Source organism: Melanostigma gelatinosum (genome assembly GCF_949748355.1).
Source record: "Melanostigma gelatinosum genome assembly, chromosome: 15".
In the NCBI taxonomy this organism is placed as follows: domain Eukaryota; kingdom Metazoa; phylum Chordata; class Actinopteri; order Perciformes; family Zoarcidae; genus Melanostigma; species Melanostigma gelatinosum.
This window is the reverse complement of record NC_136648.1, coordinates 16,568,163-16,588,153: the sequence shown is the minus strand read 5'-3', so window position 1 is coordinate 16,588,153 and position 19,991 is coordinate 16,568,163. Positions and strand designations below refer to the sequence as shown.

Here is a 19,991-nt window from a genome sequence, read left to right as displayed (position 1 = left end):
TCTTGCCTCACAGCCACTGGTTTTGTCTGCTCTCCGGCAGATTTAAGACTCCCTCATTATCTGCCTTGTGAGTCGGGCTTTGAGTCTTTATCCCTCGCAGATTACCGTGCCTTTGTCAGTCTGTGCTGACACTTCACTCAGCTCAGCAGCACTGCTGTAGTGACACCTCTTGATAACGCAGCCGGCAAGTCAATGACATTGCTGTCCCGTATAGCACAAGTAGACATTTAACTCATGTTTTATCTGTACAAAAAAAGAAAATCAATCATGTTTTTTTATTCCACTCTTGTACTGTTCTCTGTTCAAGTGAGCAGGATTTCTACTGGAGGCAACAGACAAATGATATGTGAAGTGAAGGATACAAGTTTTAGAAAACCACATGATATCAATATTCAGGGCTATTAAGCAACAACTTTTAATATATATATATATATACATTTAACATTTTCCAACCCATCTTCCTGAAATACCTCTGGGATTCTTGTGTCTGACTGACGGGGATTACGGTCCACAAGGCCGCCCTGATCGTGCTAAATCACAGAGCGGATAAGCTTATTATCAATGATTGTTCTGCATACAGGGCAGGGGGTTAATAAGGCATTATAGGTTGGACACTACACACACATCTTCAGTCTGTGACGCCGGGCTCTGGGGCTCTGGTACATCTATAAGCAACTGCCTCTTTATATGAACTGAAGATATTGTTTAAAATACTGGTAAACTACATGAAAGAAAAGTGTTTCCAAAGGGAAGGGGTTGTGTATTTTGCAGTTGAGTCGAGTGCAGGAGTGAGCCGTGACATTTTGTTCAGCCGGTGATGATTCATCTCGACACCCACGCATGATGATACGACTCTTGATCAGCACCTTTAAAAACAGTTTCTGGGGGGGAAAAAACACACATCTGGCTGATTAATCAGGAAACACAGAGAGCGTTGGTCCCAGTTGTTTAAGATGCTGTCGTGTCATTCTCAGTGACGGCAGACATTTTGACTTATCGACTTATCGTGGCAGGAAAATGTTCACGGTGGCTCAGTCCTATTAAGTGTCCCAATAAGCCAGCATGCACAACACCAAGACCTCCCCGAAGTGGAATGCACCCCTCATTAATGTTAGTCAATACACCAGTAAAAAAGGTCTATGGTGAGCTTTTACCACACCTGTGCATGGTAGCAAAAGTACTCAGACACTTTCTTTCAGTAAAAAGTACGAATACACAGTGAAAAATACTCCTGAAAGTCCTGTATTCAAAATCCCACTTAAATAAAAGCGTATTATCAACATAATGTACTTCAAGTATCATAAATAAAAAAACTGGTCCTGTGGGAAAAATGTAATGTAATATAATGTGATATATCATGATAATATTTGAATATTAACACATCGGTGCAAAAGTAGCATGTTGCCGTTGTAGCTGGTGGAGCTAGTTTAGTAGTTTAGTCCAGTGGTAACTAATCAGGGGGTCGGCCCCCCCCTCCAAACGGTCACAAGATGAATGTGAGGGGTCGTGAGTTGAATAATGGAGAACAAAAGATGAAACACCCCTAAATTCTGCCACATTTGAGCTTTTTTTTAATGAAAAAGTGGAATCGCTTGACCTCAAACAGTCATGATGATTAAAGAATGAAAGAAGTTTGAGTCTCTTTTTGGTGGAATCACTCATGGACACATGAGTTACATGTGATATGTTCTGTGTCAATCACTGGTTTCTTCATTCAAAAATGCATTGTATTGTATTGCATTGTATTCTATTGGCTTATCAAATATTTATTTTCATGTCAAATGTTTTTGACCTACAATCTCAAAAGAGTCTGTCTTTGTCCTGTCTGAACTGTTGTGGAGTAGAAGTATCAAATAGCATAAAATGGAATGACTCAAGCTTTGTACAAGTACCTCAAAGTTGTACTCAAGTGCCAATATGTAGCTTGAAGTGACATTTATCGAGTCGATCAGGTCTTTCCTCTAGTTTGATCACATTGAATCCCATTTTATCTGTCGGTACATCCAGCTGTTTATTTGCAGGATGGGAACGACTGCAAACAGATGTTATCGGTCAAGTCAGGTGATTCAAATCTGCCACAAACATTACACGTTACACATTAACTTCAATTGATTTCTTTCTGAGAACGAGCTGACTGGTCCATGGATGACTGGGGTCAACATCCTCCTTGTGCAACCGACAAAACCTCAAACACTGCAGGTTGTGAGGGGGGCCCTCGTCCTGGTTATCTAATCAACCTTTAAGCACTGATGAATAAATTCAGCTTTCAAGTGAAATAAATGCAGGTTTCTAGTGTTAGGTTGAAGTATTTAAACCTCCTCAACATCCAACTTTTGCAGGAAACTAGATCAGCCTTGCTTTTTTAGCTTGGTGTTTTTCCAGCTGGGTTTGAAATTGTTTTTATAACCGTATAGAGCTCCAAAAACAGCAAAACATCAAAACAAGAGCTCCATGTAAAACATCCAAAGCAATGGAGCTGGTTCGCCGATTTGAAGATGACCTTTTAAACATGTGATTTTGTAAATTCCAGGTGCCATCGTGCACAGAAACCCTAAAGACATCTCTGTTGCTTTGCATTTGAGGCAGCTGATCTGGGACTTCTGCATTTCTGTCAAAGGGGAAAAGGCTTCAGTACTTAAGTCAGCGCTGCCCTTTGCCAGCACATTTCCCCCCTAACCCTCCTTTTGCACATGACACATAAAGAGGTGAAGGAATGCCCTTTGTGTACTCGTATCCACACTGCAGTGTCCTCATGTTTGTACAGCTGCTGACCGTGTCCCGTACAGACACTGTTACCATAGTCAGTCGGGAGCCCTCTTTCAAAGGGGAATGTGAAAAAAACAAATTTTAATTTGAAGATGCTAACCAATGATATGTTTATTTTATTTTCAAACTCTTGACACTAAATGTGATCCACAGTATGAATCACAGTGATGTACTGGGACAAAAGAAGAAGGGGGGACTGTTTGTTTCGAAAATACTGGAGCGCTGGTTACGTCTTCCTTTTTGTCTTTTTTAATCTTTAGAGATTTTCAATATTCTAGTAATTTAGTTCGTGACATTGCTGTTAATCGTTATAACCCTGCTCATATTCATCATATCAAAATCGCAACATCTGCACAAATCCATTAAATGGCCCGTGATTCACGCTGCCATTCTACCACATAGCTTGTTCTGACATTAAAATCTGACATGGCGGCACACATCGCCTCCATTCTTCCAGCACTGGAGGGCTCTGTATCGCTTTAATAAAGAAAAGGAAAACAGCTACTCTCCAGGACCACCTGCAACACCTTTTATCACCCCAAAAAAAAAAACATTCTTAAGGCTGAACGAACACACTGTACTCATTACCTACTTCATAAAACATGTGTAAGGCTCATTTTAATACTTTAAAAACCTACATTATTTACACTGGCTAGTGGTCTTCTTCATCCTGGACTTACGCGTTGAAGAACTGTTGGCATTTAAGGCCCATTACTGCCACCTATGGCCCAGATTTAAGCTTACCAAAGAGCTCATGGTATCTTATTACTCCACCCATCGTCACTCCAGATCCTGTCTAAAATGTGCCAATGGGTTTGTTGAGGCATTGGTTTGAACTCTGAGGTGCTTCTCTCATCTCCCACCAGTTACATTTACTTAATTGACAATTGTACATTGTCAATTTTAGGCCTAAATGCCAACAAATTGGGCTATCTGACAAGAAACCCTGGCTCTTAACTAAGAACAAATTATCTGAAGTTGCTAAAGTGCATTACTAACATAATTTGATGAAATAAAATAAGCAGGGACACTGAAATAATTCCTCATAACAGAATACAGAGTGACACACATTTGTTGTTTCAGTTGATTCTCAGGAGTAGGTGCTTTCCTCTTTGGTTTGCTTTGTATGCTATGACATTTGTCTCATCACATTCGGCCTGTGAAGTTCATTGAAGTTGTGACAAAAGACCAAGCAGAACCTCCCTTGGTTTTTGGTGGTTATATTTCAACATCAGCATATTTTCTTGGCAGCATATAAAAAAAGAAAAGGAAACAGTGACTCCAGCTAGATATCAGTCTCTCTAAGCCATCTCTGTACAGTGTAGGTCCGACTGATAAGATGTACCACCCTTCATTCATTCCCTTCTGTATCAAAAGTTCAAATCCAAAAACAATCTAATAGTCTCGAATTAACCAATAGAAACTTGAGTAAAAATGTGCAGATCCACCCAAATGCTCTCAGATTTACACAAGCGCGTAACAGATGTCCGACCTGCAATTTCCGGACCTTTTCTCTTGGTACCCCTGCTTTCCAAATAATTACAATTGTTGAAACGAGGACTGTGTGAGAGACCAAATTTGGGTCAAATGAGCAAGAATGAGCCTCCCTTTACCTGTCCCCAGGTACAGAAAATGACAAGAAGAGCAAAAAAATAAACTCTGACATTAAACAATCCTTTCTGGGAGGTAAAAGTATTTTTGTACAAGTCCCTGGTGCCTCATCATCAATCAGTGATCCATTATTATTGTTGTTGTTGTTGTTTTTATTTGAATAAGAGCTATATATATATATATATATTTATTCTTTCCTGATGTGCCTCAGAGTTCAGAACAAAAATTAAGCCTACATCAGAAAAGAATAAATCGCAATTTAAAAAAAATGAAAAGAGTGCCGGCATCCGTACACCTTACTGGCCAATTGTAGAGCAGCACAAAGGTATTAGGCTGTCAGTAGAGACGTCAGTATTCAGATTAGTGGAGTGGCGGGGAAAGTAGTCCATCCACTGAGAGCTGTCTTGGCAAAATCGGGGCCTAATTCCAGGACAACAGAAAGGTATCGGGATCAAGGCCAGTGACATCGTCCCAGATCATTGGTGAGAGGGCGAGGTCTATCACAGAGAGATACAGTCAAGCGAAAGAGAGTGTGTCCGACAAGGCTAGTTCCTCTCCTGAACAAATACAGTCTCCTGTGGACAAAGCCCCGCCTCCTGCAGCGTGATGTCATAGTCCAAGTGGGCCAGCTTCCTTCTGGGAAAGTTGGTGACGAGTTCGAAGCGTTCATTAGGGTAACCTTTGGACTGGGCGTGTCTTACCAGGGCCTTGACGAGAGAGAGAGAGAGAGTAATACACAGAAGTGTGACATTTAAAGTTACAATCAGTATTGTAAAAAATGTCTAATTATGTTATTTAAAGTAAATTGTTTGGGATGTTGTGACATACACCTATTGTCTATGTTGCCTCGAGTTAGAGGACAAGGAGGCAGGTACTACTCTCACGTCTGTACAGTATTTGTGAAGCTGGAGCCAACAGCCGGTTAGCTTAGCATAACAACTGGAAAAAGCTAACCTAGCTTTGACCAAAGTAAAAAAAAAAGAAAGAAAGAAAGAAAGAAAGAAAGAAAATCGACTTATCGGCACCGCTGAAGCGCAACAATTAACATGTTATATCTTGTTTCATCTGTACGGAAGTCAAAGCGTAAAGCAGTAACTTCCTGGAGTTTGCTTCCAGTCTTTATGCTAAGCTAATCTCCTCTTAGCTCCAGCTTCATACTTACTGTACTGTACTAGTTCTACTGAATAGAAGTGCATTTCCAAAATCATTAACCTTTTTTATATAAATGGAGTTATTGTGTTGTGTTCTCACCAAAAGTTTTGCTTTAGAAGACAAGGAAATTTGTTCTCTCTGTCCGTCTGGGTAACGGAGCATCAACCTGGCTTTGGGACCTATGTTGAAAAAACAAACAAACATGGTGGTAAGTATCTTTCAAACTCCCGTATCCCTTCACCGTCATCACACCTGTTTTAGAATGACGCGTCGACGTACCATTGTCGTCAGGACAGTCCATGTCACAGGTTTTGGTGGTGCTGGTCTTGGAAGGTCCGGCGCTTTCCGCCGCTGGGGGACAGTGGTTGCCTCCAGAATCTGCGTCAGGCTGAGGATGACGAGGACCGGCAGCCGAGGGCTCCAGGTGGTTCTTTTTGCTCTCCTCCTTCTTGTGACTGTGGTTGTTTTCTTTGTACGGAGACTTTCTATGGGAAGAAGTGGAACTATCGGGATGTAGACGCTGCTGAGCCGCATTGGCCGGAGGGAGCGGTGTGCGTTTGCTGTTAAAACTCTTCTCTTCGTGGGGTACTGGCACTTCGCTGTCTGATCCGTCAACAGAGATGGGACCCTCGCTGTCGGAGAAAGGCTCTGCGTCGGATTCTTCGTCGGATCGGGGTGAATCGGGGGGCTCGGGGGCATTTGAGGACTCGTAGTGGGTCTCCTGTAGGGAGGCTCGGATCGCTGCCTCCAGCTGACTGTCTTCACTGGCATCGATCAGACTCTCCTAGAACAGAAAACACAGTGTGCAGCTGTAGAAAACAAATCAAAGAGCCGAGTAGAATAACACAAAAATGTGGTATAACTAACTTAATAAGAGACTGATGACCACGCAGATTGACGCATTCACTGGATAGTACAATTCACAAAAATCGTATCTTCTACATGTAATGCAGCCTTTTGGACAAGGGAAGAGACAACAACGAAGCGCCATCATATCCTACTATTATGTAATAACCGAAAGCCCAGATAATAACTCTACAGTTACTAAACAATTCAGAGTTGTGACAGTTCAACAGAGTGAAAGAGAGAGAGAGCGAGAGCGAGCTCTTATTAGAGCAGAAAAAAGAAAGAATCAGAGGCGACACATGAGAAGAGAGACCCACAGAGCGAGCTCGTTTGGCAGGAGGTGCGTGACAGGACGGCCCATCTAGCTGCCCGTGCTCTGCCAGGAAGCCGGTCGTCTGCTCCAGGAACGACGCCACGTCCAGCTGATTCCACTCCACCATTTTTTGACCTGAAGAGAAAACATGTTTCGAACAGCACGGGTCAATAACAACATCAACTACAGAGTATCTGCAAAAGCAGATGTGCGTGGCTGCACTGACTTTGCAGATGTAAACGGCAAGGGCGAGAGATCAAAAAAGCTGACTTTGTTTTTTATTTGTGAAACTATTGTTATTTTAAACAAGTATATCGTGGTATTATTTTGTTGTATTTGTTCGTTGGTTTTAGTTGGAGAGTCTGTGGTGTTGAGGATTTATATCCTGGACCTGAATATTTTCAATAACAGTCTTTATATATGGTGTCATTGAAGATCAGAGCTGTGGATAATGCTGAGACTAACTCACCTGTTCGGGGATCGAGGATGGAAATATAGGGAAACTTGTTCAGCTTATAGAACTGGATGTATCTTTGTCCCTCCTCACTATCATGATAAACCTGTAATGAAAGGAAATGTACAAGAAGACAGACATGAACCTCTCACCAGTTACACTTGAATTGAGTTACATATATGTGAATATTTGGATTATGAGACAAAAAGGATTTTGTGTGCTGATTGCAAGGCTTTTTGTAGAAGAAGAAGTGGGTACTTGGAAAAAACGTTTGCACCGTTAATGCACTACTTTACGTTCCGTTTCCGTACTGACGATGGTCTCCATTTCTGCATCACTGACTAAATTCCTTTCTCGTATCATTAATGGACTTTCAACTTCACCTTCCCATCGAATGAGTTTAGCAGCCGGGCCCTCGCAAAGACCTCGACACAATGTTTTTGCGGGAACATGAAAGCACCCCAGAGCTCTGAAACTACATACCTGCCAGAATATAAAGTGTTCTCTGATGATGGTCTTCACTGCATCGTTACTCCAAACATCTCTGTTCAGGCACTGGCAGGCAAAGTCCTGAACATTTTGAATGTTGATCATAAGCCACTTGTTCTCCAGTTGCCCACAGTCTTTAGCCTGGAAGCACAAACAACACAGCAAATCAAGCTGGATTGTGACAATTAGTGAGCGAGGTAATTGTTAAATCGGCGAGTCTGGACGAAGACCAGAAGGTTAAGTTACAGCTTGATGGAGGACACATGATAAACTTGATGAAGTACACGTGTGTTTCTTCATGGAGAACAATCATTACCATCTCTACATTAGTGGTATGAGATCCTATGATCACATTACACCAGCTGATTTCACAGATACTGCGAGTGCACATTCAACCGGAGAGGGAAAATGCTCGCATCAAAAATGACTTCCACACAAGGCAGACCCGGCTTCCCACCGTTGATCTACACAGTCGACCATCTGAAATTTCACTGAAAAGTTCACACAAACCGAATAAAGACTTGTGGTTTAAAGTGTCCGGTGATCGACTCCTCACCGTCTCAAAGCTGCCTTTGTGCATGAGCTCAATGGGAGGACGGAAAAGGTCTGCCAGGGTGCTCAATTTCTTATCCACTGTTCCACCGTTACGCAGCTCCTGTTCCTGGCGAACTAGGAAAAGAGAAACATTCACAGTCATTCCAGGAAGTTCAGACACAGTGAAAAAGGTTGAGAGAGAGACAGAGAGAGAGAGAGAGAGAGAGAAAAAAGTGACAGACTTATTGGTTGTAACTACGCAGTATTAAACTACACCACGTTCACTTCGAACCGCGTCCTTTAAGCTCAGAAAGACTAAATTTACTCACTTGTTTCTGTTTGGAAGTCTCGGAAACCATCAAATATAGATCGAGCAGGTCTTCTTCGCTTTGGCACTGTGCGTATAACAGACACATCAAAAGTCAGTTTGACTGAAACAGCACAGTTGGAAACTGAAAATTGAGCCAAACATCTGTTTGCATGAGGTCGAATAAGAAAAGTACAATACCTCCAAACAATGGTTCCGGTTCCACCAATATGTCCTGCTTCTGGGGAATGGGTGCTCGTACTTCACTGAGACATAAAACATACAGTATTATTTTAAGGAGCAAAACATCAGGTATCAAACAAGTTATAAAGAAGCACTCTCTTATTTTGTTAGCAACCCAAATCACAGCGTGCTCTGAACCCCAAATTCTTCTCCCACCCCACCGTTAACAACCATAAAAAACTCTAAACTAAGAGAAAAATATGGAGCACTATACAAAAAAAAAAACACAGAGAAATTGTATCTTTAAGAAAGTCAAATGTAGTAAAAAAAAAGACTTTGTTTCACTTGTATCTGAGCGACGTTTGTGAGGATAAATATCAGCCTACTCTGAGGGGGGAGCTCTGCTGCTGGAAGCTGCTGAACTGGAGCTGGTGCTGGGCTCCTCTGCAATCCCGCCTCCGTCCAGGAACATGGTCACTGCCATCTCCAGGTTGTTGCTGCATGCTTCCAACATGTGTTGTCCTACGCTCTCCGTGGCCCCTTAAACGGTGTTGGACATAGGTTACAGTTTGCATGATGAACTCAGTCAGTGCTCACAGGGTGACACTGTTTCTAAATGAGCAAAAAGGCAGTACACATGCACGTCTTATCTGTGCTGCAATATCTTGTTACTTATCTGCATCTATAGCGATGATGCATCTTTAAATCTGTAAACATTTGAAAAGAAATGTGTATATAGCCAGATCTAAATGAGCCAGACAGTAAAACTGATGGCACACCACATAAAAAAACATCGGCATATCGAATTAATCCAATCAAAGTATCATACAAATGTATACTTTATACGTTTACCTGTTTAATACACATCACAAATTCATACTGCTGAACAGTTTTCGTTTGATTGCTTGCATTTCTGAGGGCCACAAGTTTTCATTCATTCAACTCTTTTGTGACGGTGCACACATTTGAAACAGGCCTGTGAAACACTTCGTCAATGACTACTTCCTGTTGTTTAGGATTGTGTTTTTTTGTCAAAACTACGTCCTCCTTTAGTGTCAATGGCAAATTAAGCTTTCCAACAATGGGGTCCTGTGAAATGCAACAACAGTGTAACTTCATAAAAAGCCAGTGATGCTGTTGACTGTGATGGATAACAAAGCAGGTCTTTGCACGTTGACTGCAACACTGTACTGAAATGAATGAAAGCGAAACGACTGCCTGAAAGTTAACGTCGGAAAAGAAATGCATCCGGTGTTAACAAAGGCTTTGGTATGCTTTGGGAAATAGTCGGCAGTGATGTAGCTTAAGCACGGGCTACGTTATTAGTCGGCTACGAACAAGCTGCTAAAACACCAGAATTGTGATTGAACCACTTAAGATCACGAATTAACACAATGAATACAATTATGGAAATACTCTGCATGTGAGAAACCACTTGATCCGAGCGTTAACTTTAGTCTTTTATTAAGTGAACAGCGCCGTTTGGCTACGCTGATCTTTCCGTGTCCACTGCGCATGTCCGTTTTACTTTCCAGGTCTGAGCAGCAGCAGCAGCCCCCGAACTGAGTATCCTCTCTTTTAAATAACTTAGAAATAAAACACAGCCGATCGCGTCAAAAGCACACATAAACTACTGACAACCTCTGAAGCAGTGGTCGGAGACTGACAGTGAGCTCGTGCGAGCGTGGTTAGCGTCACAGTCAGAAGGAAGAGTAACACAACGTAAAGCCTGGCTGATGATGAAGAAGGGAAATGTTGCACAGCCGACGTCCATTCCACATTATCAAACAACATGCAATGGAAAAAGGAGCAGAAAACCAGCTCGAGACGAGCAAGATAGTGTCTGTTACGAGCACCACAAGGAAAATATGTTTTTTAAGTGGTTGTGACAGATCATATTCAAAGCGGATGGTTTTACGGTCCTTTTCGGAGCATTTCACTTGAGTTTAGCATATAACTGGCTGTGCTTTCCCCCCTCTGCAAAGCATTGACAGCGTAGGGGCCAGGGGAAGACTTAACGTCCGTTTTTCAAACCACGCACTCATTTCCTGGTCTGTTGGACAATGGGGCTATTCCAGTTGGATAAGCAAAACCTACTTAATAAATCAAACGTTCAATAACATGTTATTTTTACCTGTTATTGCTGTGAATTGTTGTATTAACCCATTCACCTCCGGAGCTGAGGTGTCTCCGAGCGCCGCCATCTTACCGCCACAAACAACAACATAAATGTCGCGCATGCGCTACGCCGTCCTTGATGCCTGCCTGGCGCGGCGCGAGCCCCATACGTCACCAAAGGATTCTTCTGCATTGTGGGTTATGTAGTCCGGTAAACATAAATTGCATTTTACTGTCTTAATTATTTAAAATACAAAACCACGGTAGTTTATAGCTTTGTATGCATTACCCTAATGGTTCCCTTCAGTTTTTGTAATATCTTAAAAACAAAAAGTGTTATTTCTTAATTTTGTTTTTGCTCTTAGGTGATATTGGTTCTTGTGATTAGTGGGATGTCGTGAATTCCTATAGTTTAGTTGCTGATCATTGTAAGTATATTTCACATTCATGAATTTGCATGGACTGGCACCTTAATTGAAGACTCAAAGGGAAAAAAAGGACAAGAAGACTTTTAATCATTTTAACGAAATTGAACTTTAAAGTGACCTTTTATAAATACACTTAACTTAATTGCACTGGGCTTTCTAGTATGTTTTTGAATCACTATTGTTGTACCCCTTCTTTGTGAATAATTTCAACATAAAAGGCTATGTCTTAAAGGATATTGAAATCAAGACAAGTTGACGAATCAGTATTAAAATAGGACTGTATCAGTCATGACAAATATTATACCTCGAAAATTAAAACTACATAGACTTTCTCTTTAAGTCGTGTAATTTTATTATTTGCATCATACATTCAGTTTGAAAACAGCATGAACCAAGTCCAGAAACTGAAGACTCAGTTCTAACAACAATCAGCTACTAGCAATTACAATAATTGCTCATTCAGTAACCAATCAAGGTCAAGTTATCTTAATCACGGTTCTCAAATAAAGCTGCTGTGCTGCCTGCCATTTACAAGAAAAAATTAATTTCACTTTACAAAGGGAAGGTGATGATGGAACTGACTTTCTAAATCATGAGATGTCCAAATTATATTCAAAACACTAAGTGACACTTCCAATCCCACTGGCCAATGGTAATTCTATTTGAAGCTAAATATAAAATAACATTACATTCACATCAATAATGTATAATGGGCTCATAGATCTTCTACAGTTGGGTCATGGTCAAATTGAATAACCTTAAACAATTAAATTCATGATCATAACTTCGAATACTTTGAAAGAGAGCACATTGTCAACTAAACACACCTACAGTACGAACCAGCATACTACACTGTTATGTTCCTGCCTACAAAGGGAGATACAATATTAACTCAGCCCAATTGAACAGTTTGAAGATGCACTTTAGACCCGGATGAAAGGAATTAGATGATAATGGTCAGTATCTTGTGCTGCACAGAAAGCACTTAGTTTGTCATTCTCCGTGTAAGCGTCATAATCTGATGTGTCCAAATGTGACCTTTTAGTCCCGAGGTGGGGAATTATTCTCATATCAAAGATGCATCACCTGTTCATTGTAACCTGGGAGTAAATCAAGTGCACTCGAGCAATATATACATGGGACCATAAGGATCGGCCACTTCGTTCTGGTTCAAGGTGTTCACCTCAGTGCCTGATCCAAGGAATACCATGGCAACATAAATATACACGACTATCTACTCTTAAGCTGTACTGAAGGCCAAATAAGAATAGAATATGTACTTTAGTGTCTTTAAATATCTGACAACTTTAAGCCACAAAATGTATTTAAAAAAATGAACAGCAAGACGTAATTTATCTTACATCAGTTATCAACACATATGAGACCAGTCCTGCCAAGTAAATTCACTTAAAAAAACAATCTACATTTTACTGATATCAGAACAGATATGAACAATTTCCCCAAAGACAAAAAAACAAGCTGATGTATTCAAGGTAAAAAAACTGAACCATCTTTATGGACACATTAAATGATCTTTACGTTCTCATGAGCGGTGTTTTAAGTTATTAATCAGAGCTGTAAAATATGTGGACAAGGCATAGAGATCAAGATTTGCCCTTTATTAATCATTTTAGATGTTTCTGTGAGAGTAAAGTTTGGCAATTCCTTCATTCTAAAGATTACAATATGTTACATTTTTCTTCGGTACTTCCCCTTTAATCTGTGTTTAATTGTTCGTTTGCTCACTGTGTACCTTGTGAGAACAGTCTCATCCTGTCCAACCAAAAAGAATAAACTCGCAAAAACAAAATCCCTTAAATAGTAAGAAAGCCACTCTTTCCTCTCATATGATAGCAGTGCAGCCTCAACAATGTAATACACGAGACTCATATTGAGGAAATATGTCTCCATACGCCATCTCACATGCAAAACAATAGAAGAAAAATAAGTACAGGTGAAAAAAAAAAGAAGAGGAAATGGACATAGTGTAGTTTTTGAAATCCTTCTCACAGTTTATACCCTGCTTAACAAATAAATAAGCTTCCACCCAACAGCATAGATCAAGGTGTGAATGAGTGCATACATGTATGCATGAGTGAGCCGTGGGTGAGCGCGAATGTCGGAATGTGCGTTTGTGTACTATATGAATCAGTGAGGCCAGTGTGTTTCAAAATGAAGTTTGTTTTGGAGGTAGGGCACGCAGGATGGTGAGGGAGAACACTGCGGAGCTGGCAGGTGGATTTTTACACTGCGGTTTAGAAGCGGATGAAGGTAGCGTCGATCTGCCGTACACTGGGCAGCGCCAGCATGATCTTTCGCCGGTACTGCGGATCCTTCTGTAAAGGGTTTCTTTCAAGGTAGACCGTCTCCAGAGTCTTGGCATTCTTCAACTCGTCCAGATCTGACCAGTTATCTATCTGATTATCGTTCATCTGGGGGGGGAATCCAAGGACAGCATCGTCAATAAGAGGACAGACTGAGTAATGGGAGCTCAAACACAAACTTTAAGCACTCTTGGAACATACAGTTCGGAGGTATTTGGTTTCAAAGTACACCTGGGTTTGTCGGTGCCCCTGGGCTCTTGTGGCAAAGCCTCGCTGATGCATTATGGGAAGTAGTAAAAGCTTTCAATGTCTGTAGTCAGAAGTTGCTGATGATGCATGCTCATATAAGCAGCATTCAAAAAGGCAGATTGCTTTTGCCAGACGACGGCCCAGACAGCTGTACAAACAGCATTAAGAGTCTGTAAACAGGACCGTCAATAGGAAGCTGATGAATGAAAATAATTTTCCTTTCAAGATTTGAATAATTAAATCAATTTGTGAACACAGCTTCCGTATTTCCCTTTGAAACCCTGTACTGTCAAATAGACAAGTTCTTCAACTAACCATGTGCTACTCCAGTCTTTTAAAGTGCAATTTAATAAATATATCAATTGATTTATCTAGCAATTTCAAATTTCATTTATTCTTTGGATCTATTTTTAAAGTATGTTATTTAAAACTTTGTACTAACCACTTAAACATGAATGAATCAGTTGCATTTTACAAAGCAGGACAAGCACAGATATATGACAAAGTAAATGACGGATGAGCTCCAGGACTCTGCTACTGCATGCTGGCTCTTTGGCCTGACTCACTAAGACTCTTAATGCAACATTGTCTTTATTTATTTGATTATATTTCATGCGTGTAGTGGTAAGGCTTGAGGGGTTCTATAATAAGGTGGCATAATAAAAGACCATCACAATTACGTTCTAGTTTAACTTCACAAACTATCCGTACCCAGAACTCCTGCAGGTCTGTCAGATGGCTGATGTTTTCGATTTTCTTTACTCGATTGGCTGCGATGTCCAGGGTTGTAAGCTTTTTCTGTGAGGGAAAACAAACAGTGTTTGAATGTAAGGTAGATGTTTGCACAGTCGGCAAACTACACGATGGGCAGCTTGGCACTCAGTCCTTTCAGAAATAAGCGGTGGAATTTCTTTAACTCACGTTGTTTTCCAGGCCCTCGATGACCTCAATGCCATTGTGGCTCAGATAGAGCTCTCTCAGGCTGACCAGATTCTGTAGACCCTCAATTTTAGTGATCCGGTTACTCTGCAAATGAAAGTACACGAAATGACTCACCAGTGTTTCCATTTACACATTTCCAATTGTATTCTTGTAACCACTCACACGAGCGTTGAAGAGAGTTTGTGAATACCTGAATGCTTAAAACCGTCAGGTTGTGTAAACCCTCCAGATTCTGAAGCGTAGTTATTTTGTTGGTGCCAAGAAACAAACTTTGCAAAGATGAAAGAGTATCCAGGTTCTCTATGACCTGTGAACACGACAAAATAGAAAGAGACAAAAATAAACACGACATAATGACTTCATAGACAATTCACCAACTTCCTTTGATACATAATTTGAAAAAGACGATGTGTAGCATTGATTTCTCATTTCTCAGTGGCCAAGAGTCTCTTTGTGTCATACCCGGATGCGATTGGAGCCCAGTTCCAGCATTTCCAGGCCCGTGAGGTGTTCCAGGTTGGCAATGCTGCTAATTTTGTTGTGAAGTAGAAAAAGTTTCTTCAGCAGAGTCATTTGCTCCAAACCCTCCACCTTCCTCAGCATATTGAAGGACATGTCAAGCTGCCTGTGGATCAGTCAAACAGGTATGAAGTCAAATCTTTGTTCTAAGTCAGTCACATGAAACATATATTATAGTGATTTTTCCACACTCCAACAATCTCTAGATACTAACTAGTGTGTGGAAATGAGATTGTCCATGAATATCTTAATATAAGTAATATTGAATGGAATAGATAGAATCTCTGTAATCTGCAGAAACAATAGAGACAAGGGCTTCTGTTTCCTTCAGACTTACTCGATCTCTGTGAGGTTGTGCAGGTTCTCCAGTTTGCGAATCTGATTGTCATAGAGATCTAGTTCCTGCAGCGAGCGCAGACTTTCAAGGTTTTCTATCTTCTTGATGAGATTCTGTCTTAAGGAGAGCGTCTGTACAAAAGAGACAGATGGGAAAAAAACATTGAAGTGCAGATACAATCAACAGCTGTATTTTACTACTTCATTTTATATTTTAAAGAAATTATTAATAAAGAAAAAAAGAACATGGTTGCAGCCATGTCTGGCTATTTTCTGCACACTATGCTGCTACCATTACATCATCACTCAGTGACAGTGGCACTTCATACTGAGGTTACTTACTTTAGCTTTCTGTAGCACCTCCAATCCTTCAATCTTTCCAATACGACAATGAACAAGATCAACATCCTAGAAAGAAAACAGACAGCTTAGGACGACAAAATGTCTAGAAAGTAATAGTAGTTGGGGGTAATTGTGTCATTTACATTTGAGTGTCCAGCCCACATATGGATTGACATACACCAGAGATATAGTTGCAGTGGTGAAACATTTGTCAGAAAATATCATAATTTTTTATTGCAATAAAAATAACGTTGCTTCCATTCTAAAGCTCTACAAATAAAATCTACTACAAAATGTTACCTCCCAAAAACACAAATGAAGTCCCTAATAATCCCCCAACAAAATAGAGTCATTGAAGATGGACATTTTTACTTAAGCATTATAAGATGTACTTTGGGACAGTAGCTAGTGTTTAGAGTCCTCTCACCTCTTCCTCTGGGTCCAAAGTTATGGTGTCCATGTCAACAGGAGACTCTTCTTTACCTTTAATAAGAGCAAGGTTTAAATCAGTGAACTTATATATTTGCATGAAGTATTCCTAAACATGATATAGACACAAAATGCTTTTTTAAAGCAACAGAGAAGAATCATAGTTATGTAATGCAGTCACTACAGCTGCCTGACTTGTGTCCTGATTGTTTTTGTGGCTGTGCTGAAAAGATGTGATGCTTTACTTGTGGTAGCGGGCTGGTTGGGGTCCAAGTTGCCATTGATGCTCTTCCTCTTGGTCTCCTCATCACCAGACTCCTCGGATTCACCCCTTCGGTCCACTACAGTCAGCAGACAAAGAGAAGCGAAGCGTCACGTTCACCATACATACAGACGCAGTGCTGTTGTATCGGGGACACATTTAGCTGATGCACAGAGTGGGCCCAGCTCCTCATTGCCCACTGAGGAGTCAGGTTGGGGTGTCATGTGGAGCATCCAGCCTCTGTCTTACTATCACAACCCATTGCTGTCAACTAAACCAGGCTTCTGCACTGAAAAAACACGTGTGCCAAACTGGGATTCCGTCATTAATTGGGTAGTTTTGATTGCTGTGGATGGGACCGCAGTTGCTGCAGTTTAGCTAGAACTCGCGGTTAAGTTTAGCTCAATCCCATTAACACACAGGGTAAATAATGCTAACCATGTTAGCTAGTTAGCTGAGTGGACCACAACATGCTGGTTTACGAGCTCAACGTGGATAAATTATGTTGCACGAGCAGACAAGCTACGTCAAACATAAAACAGAGTGTGAGACCATTATATTTGACAACGCAGCTATTGAAACTGAAATGAGATGACGAGCAGGACAGTTGTAAATTAACTGTAACGTCAGCTAACGGGGGTTGTTGTTTGCCTGTTAGCTAGCAAGCCTGTGATGAAGGTGTGGCTAGTAACAACGGGAAAACACGCCGGATGTGCTCGTATAAAACCAGATACATTTGTCAAAATGAATGTCGGTTGACTAAGCTAATACAATCATGGCACGGCTTAATCTTTACATATTTACTGACCTTCCATCTCCTGAAGCTCTCCAACAGACCTGGAAGCCATGTTTCTTGTAAACAGTCCTGACAACTGCTCAGCCAATCCGGTGGAGGCTCGTGCTGCGGTCAGACACTAGATGACGCTGGTGCCGCACATAAACGAAAACATGTTGAGTACATCATGTACCGTGCATTCACGAAAACAATACCATGTGATCAATACATCAGCAGTGGTATAAAATAAATAAATATGCATACCTTTCTTCAAGTTCTGTACTTAAATATAAATCAGAGGCACCTAATTTCAGAGAGAAATGCACTTTTGACTACATTCGATTTATCTGACAGCTTTAATTACTAGTTGCATTGAAGATTAGTGAAAACATGTGATCAATAACTAGAATATCATCCATTGTTATTAATTAAACTGTAGCAAACAGTATATGAAGCTCAACCTAGAGCTATAATGCTGTAAACTTGTTAATGTCCAATAATATATTATATACAGCGATGTTACTGTGCAATGGTCTATTCTGCATGATGAGTAATTCTACTTTTCGTTTTTTTACTGATAAGACTTTTGTATATCATCCCTCTATGGCGTGACTTTTTATTTTAGGGGATAAAAACCCCCGCACCCCCCAGCCAGATTTGGGTTTGTTGCCTCAGGGCAACAATGTGCCACAAGGGCACTGAAACACCAAGGATTTTTGTAGTACATGTGATAAGAGGAATAAGGAAAACAAGCAATCTATGCATTTCGAAAAAGTATTATTTTGACATGAACATTTAAACCAACATGTGTGCATGTGTGCGTGTGTCAGTGTGTGTAATAATGATGACCATAGTCATTGTTTTAACTTTACTATCTACTGATAATCACAGAAATGGACACAGGAGCATGTTATGAGCATAACGGACATGATCAGGCAGTTAGGGTTGTTTGAGAGACAATTAGGAGGTCAGAGGTCAGTCAGCAGAGTAACATGTGCGTGTGTGTGTGTGTCACATCTGGAAAAGACCCTGACGTTCTGGGTAATTGTAAAATGCATTGTGGGGTGTTCTCCACCAGGATAGGCGTGGAACCTCTGCCACTTCTTCATTTTCCTGTTCATCCACTGACACACATGTAAACAAACACAGCTACACACACACACACATTACTCTGCTGACTATGACTGTAAATCTCCCCACTGTGGGACTCATAAAGGATGATCTCATCTTATCTTATCTTATCTTGTGACTATGACCTTAACTGCCTGATTGCTCCATAATATGTTCCTGTGTCAATTTCTGTAATTGTCAGTAGATAGTAGGGGTGGGGGAAAAATCGATACAGCATAGTGTCGTGATATTTTGCGTGGCGATATTATATCGATACACGGACGCCAAGTGTCGATATTTTATTTTATAAACTATTGAAAAAAATAAAAAATAAAATCAATTGCTTTTTCAGTCCACTAGATGGTGCTGAGTTGTTTTCTGGTGAGGTCAGCAGAGGTGCCGGGTCTGCGTGCGTGATTGGTAGGAAGTTGATCGAAACAAAGATGGAGACGTCAGAGAAAGAACTCAGATAAAACATGTTGTTGACACAGTTTTCCTTTGGGGACATAATTTGAAGTTGAAAAAAGTAATAAATCGCAATATGTGTTATCACAATACAGAATATCGCAGTATCGTGAAAGTATTGTGATAATATCGCTGTATCGTGATAATATCGAAGTATCGTGATAATATCGTATCGTGAGATCTCTGGCGATTCCCACCCCTAGTAGATAGCAAACTAAAAACAATAATATGATCATAATTATCATCTCCACCCTATAGCAAGATGTTGCCTGAACATAAATGTCGTAACTGCACAATGTTGCCCTGAGGCAACGAACAAAAAAAACACAATTTTAGTATATAAATAAAAACAAAACAAGTCTTTAGACAATCAAATATACTTCTTTACATTCCAATGTGCATGCATAAATTTGTTTTTATATAATATATTTTAATTTAGTTTTTTTTATTGGTGGCACTGTGTCCTGTGTAGCTTTGCTTCACTCCCAAACAAAAGGTCACACCCACTTCAGCCCCTCATTTCACTGGACACAGACATGTGTCTGGTGATAGTATATACTTTTTTTCAAGTTAAAAACAACTAAAAGGGAGGTGCGAGGTCCAAAAAGGTATCGTTTTATTTGCTGTCATATATTTTTACACTGTGGTATTACTTCTTTCAAGGTTGTGAGTATACTTCTTGATTAATACTGAGACCAAGAACAAGAATAACAATAAGAAAACAAAATAGAAAACTTAAAAATCCTTCTTATTAACTGGATGTTTTCTAGGTCAAACCCAAAGTCAGTAGCTCCCCTCTGTGTTTAGTATTTAATTAGTACAGAACATTTTACTGCTTCTAACACAAACACTCTAAATGGACCCCTGTTTAGTTCTTGATGCAGATATATGCAGAGTCACAACTGACTATGGTGAGAAGAACAACACAAAGAAAATACAAGCACATTCAAGAGACATGGGAAACACTATAAGCAGGATCACAAGCTTGTTAAAGTATGGTCACCAAAAGTGTGTTGTAAGTTATTGTATTACTGCAA

At 40.4% G+C, this 19,991-nt stretch overlaps 2 protein-coding genes across 2 annotated transcripts; both read right to left on the bottom strand.

Annotated features, from left to right (window-relative positions):
- Positions 1-2,517: 2,517 nt before the first annotated feature.
- ubxn7 (UBX domain protein 7) lies at positions 2,518-10,895 on the bottom strand (the record flags this gene model as incomplete). Its single annotated transcript, XM_079285127.1, has 11 exons — positions 2,518-5,084; positions 5,629-5,708; positions 5,809-6,313; positions 6,693-6,823; positions 7,158-7,248; positions 7,626-7,772; positions 8,188-8,300; positions 8,495-8,560; positions 8,674-8,738; positions 9,042-9,195; positions 10,790-10,895. The coding sequence occupies 11 exons, from the start codon at positions 10,893-10,895 to the stop codon at positions 4,923-4,925; spliced, it is 1,620 nt and encodes a 539-aa protein (XP_079141253.1). The 3' UTR covers positions 2,518-4,922.
- A 1,800-nt stretch (positions 10,896-12,695) lies between these two features.
- Positions 12,696-17,482, bottom strand: ppp1r7 (protein phosphatase 1, regulatory (inhibitor) subunit 7). The gene is made up of 10 exons (XM_079285144.1): positions 17,413-17,482; positions 16,588-16,683; positions 16,341-16,396; positions 15,914-15,979; positions 15,573-15,703; positions 15,179-15,341; positions 14,907-15,023; positions 14,696-14,800; positions 14,486-14,572; positions 12,696-13,633 (listed from the first exon to the last, which is right to left on the bottom strand). The coding sequence occupies exons 1-10, from the start codon at positions 17,450-17,452 to the stop codon at positions 13,457-13,459; spliced, it is 1,038 nt and encodes a 345-aa protein (XP_079141270.1). The 5' UTR covers positions 17,453-17,482; the 3' UTR covers positions 12,696-13,456.
- Between the last annotated feature and the right edge of the window lie 2,509 nt (positions 17,483-19,991).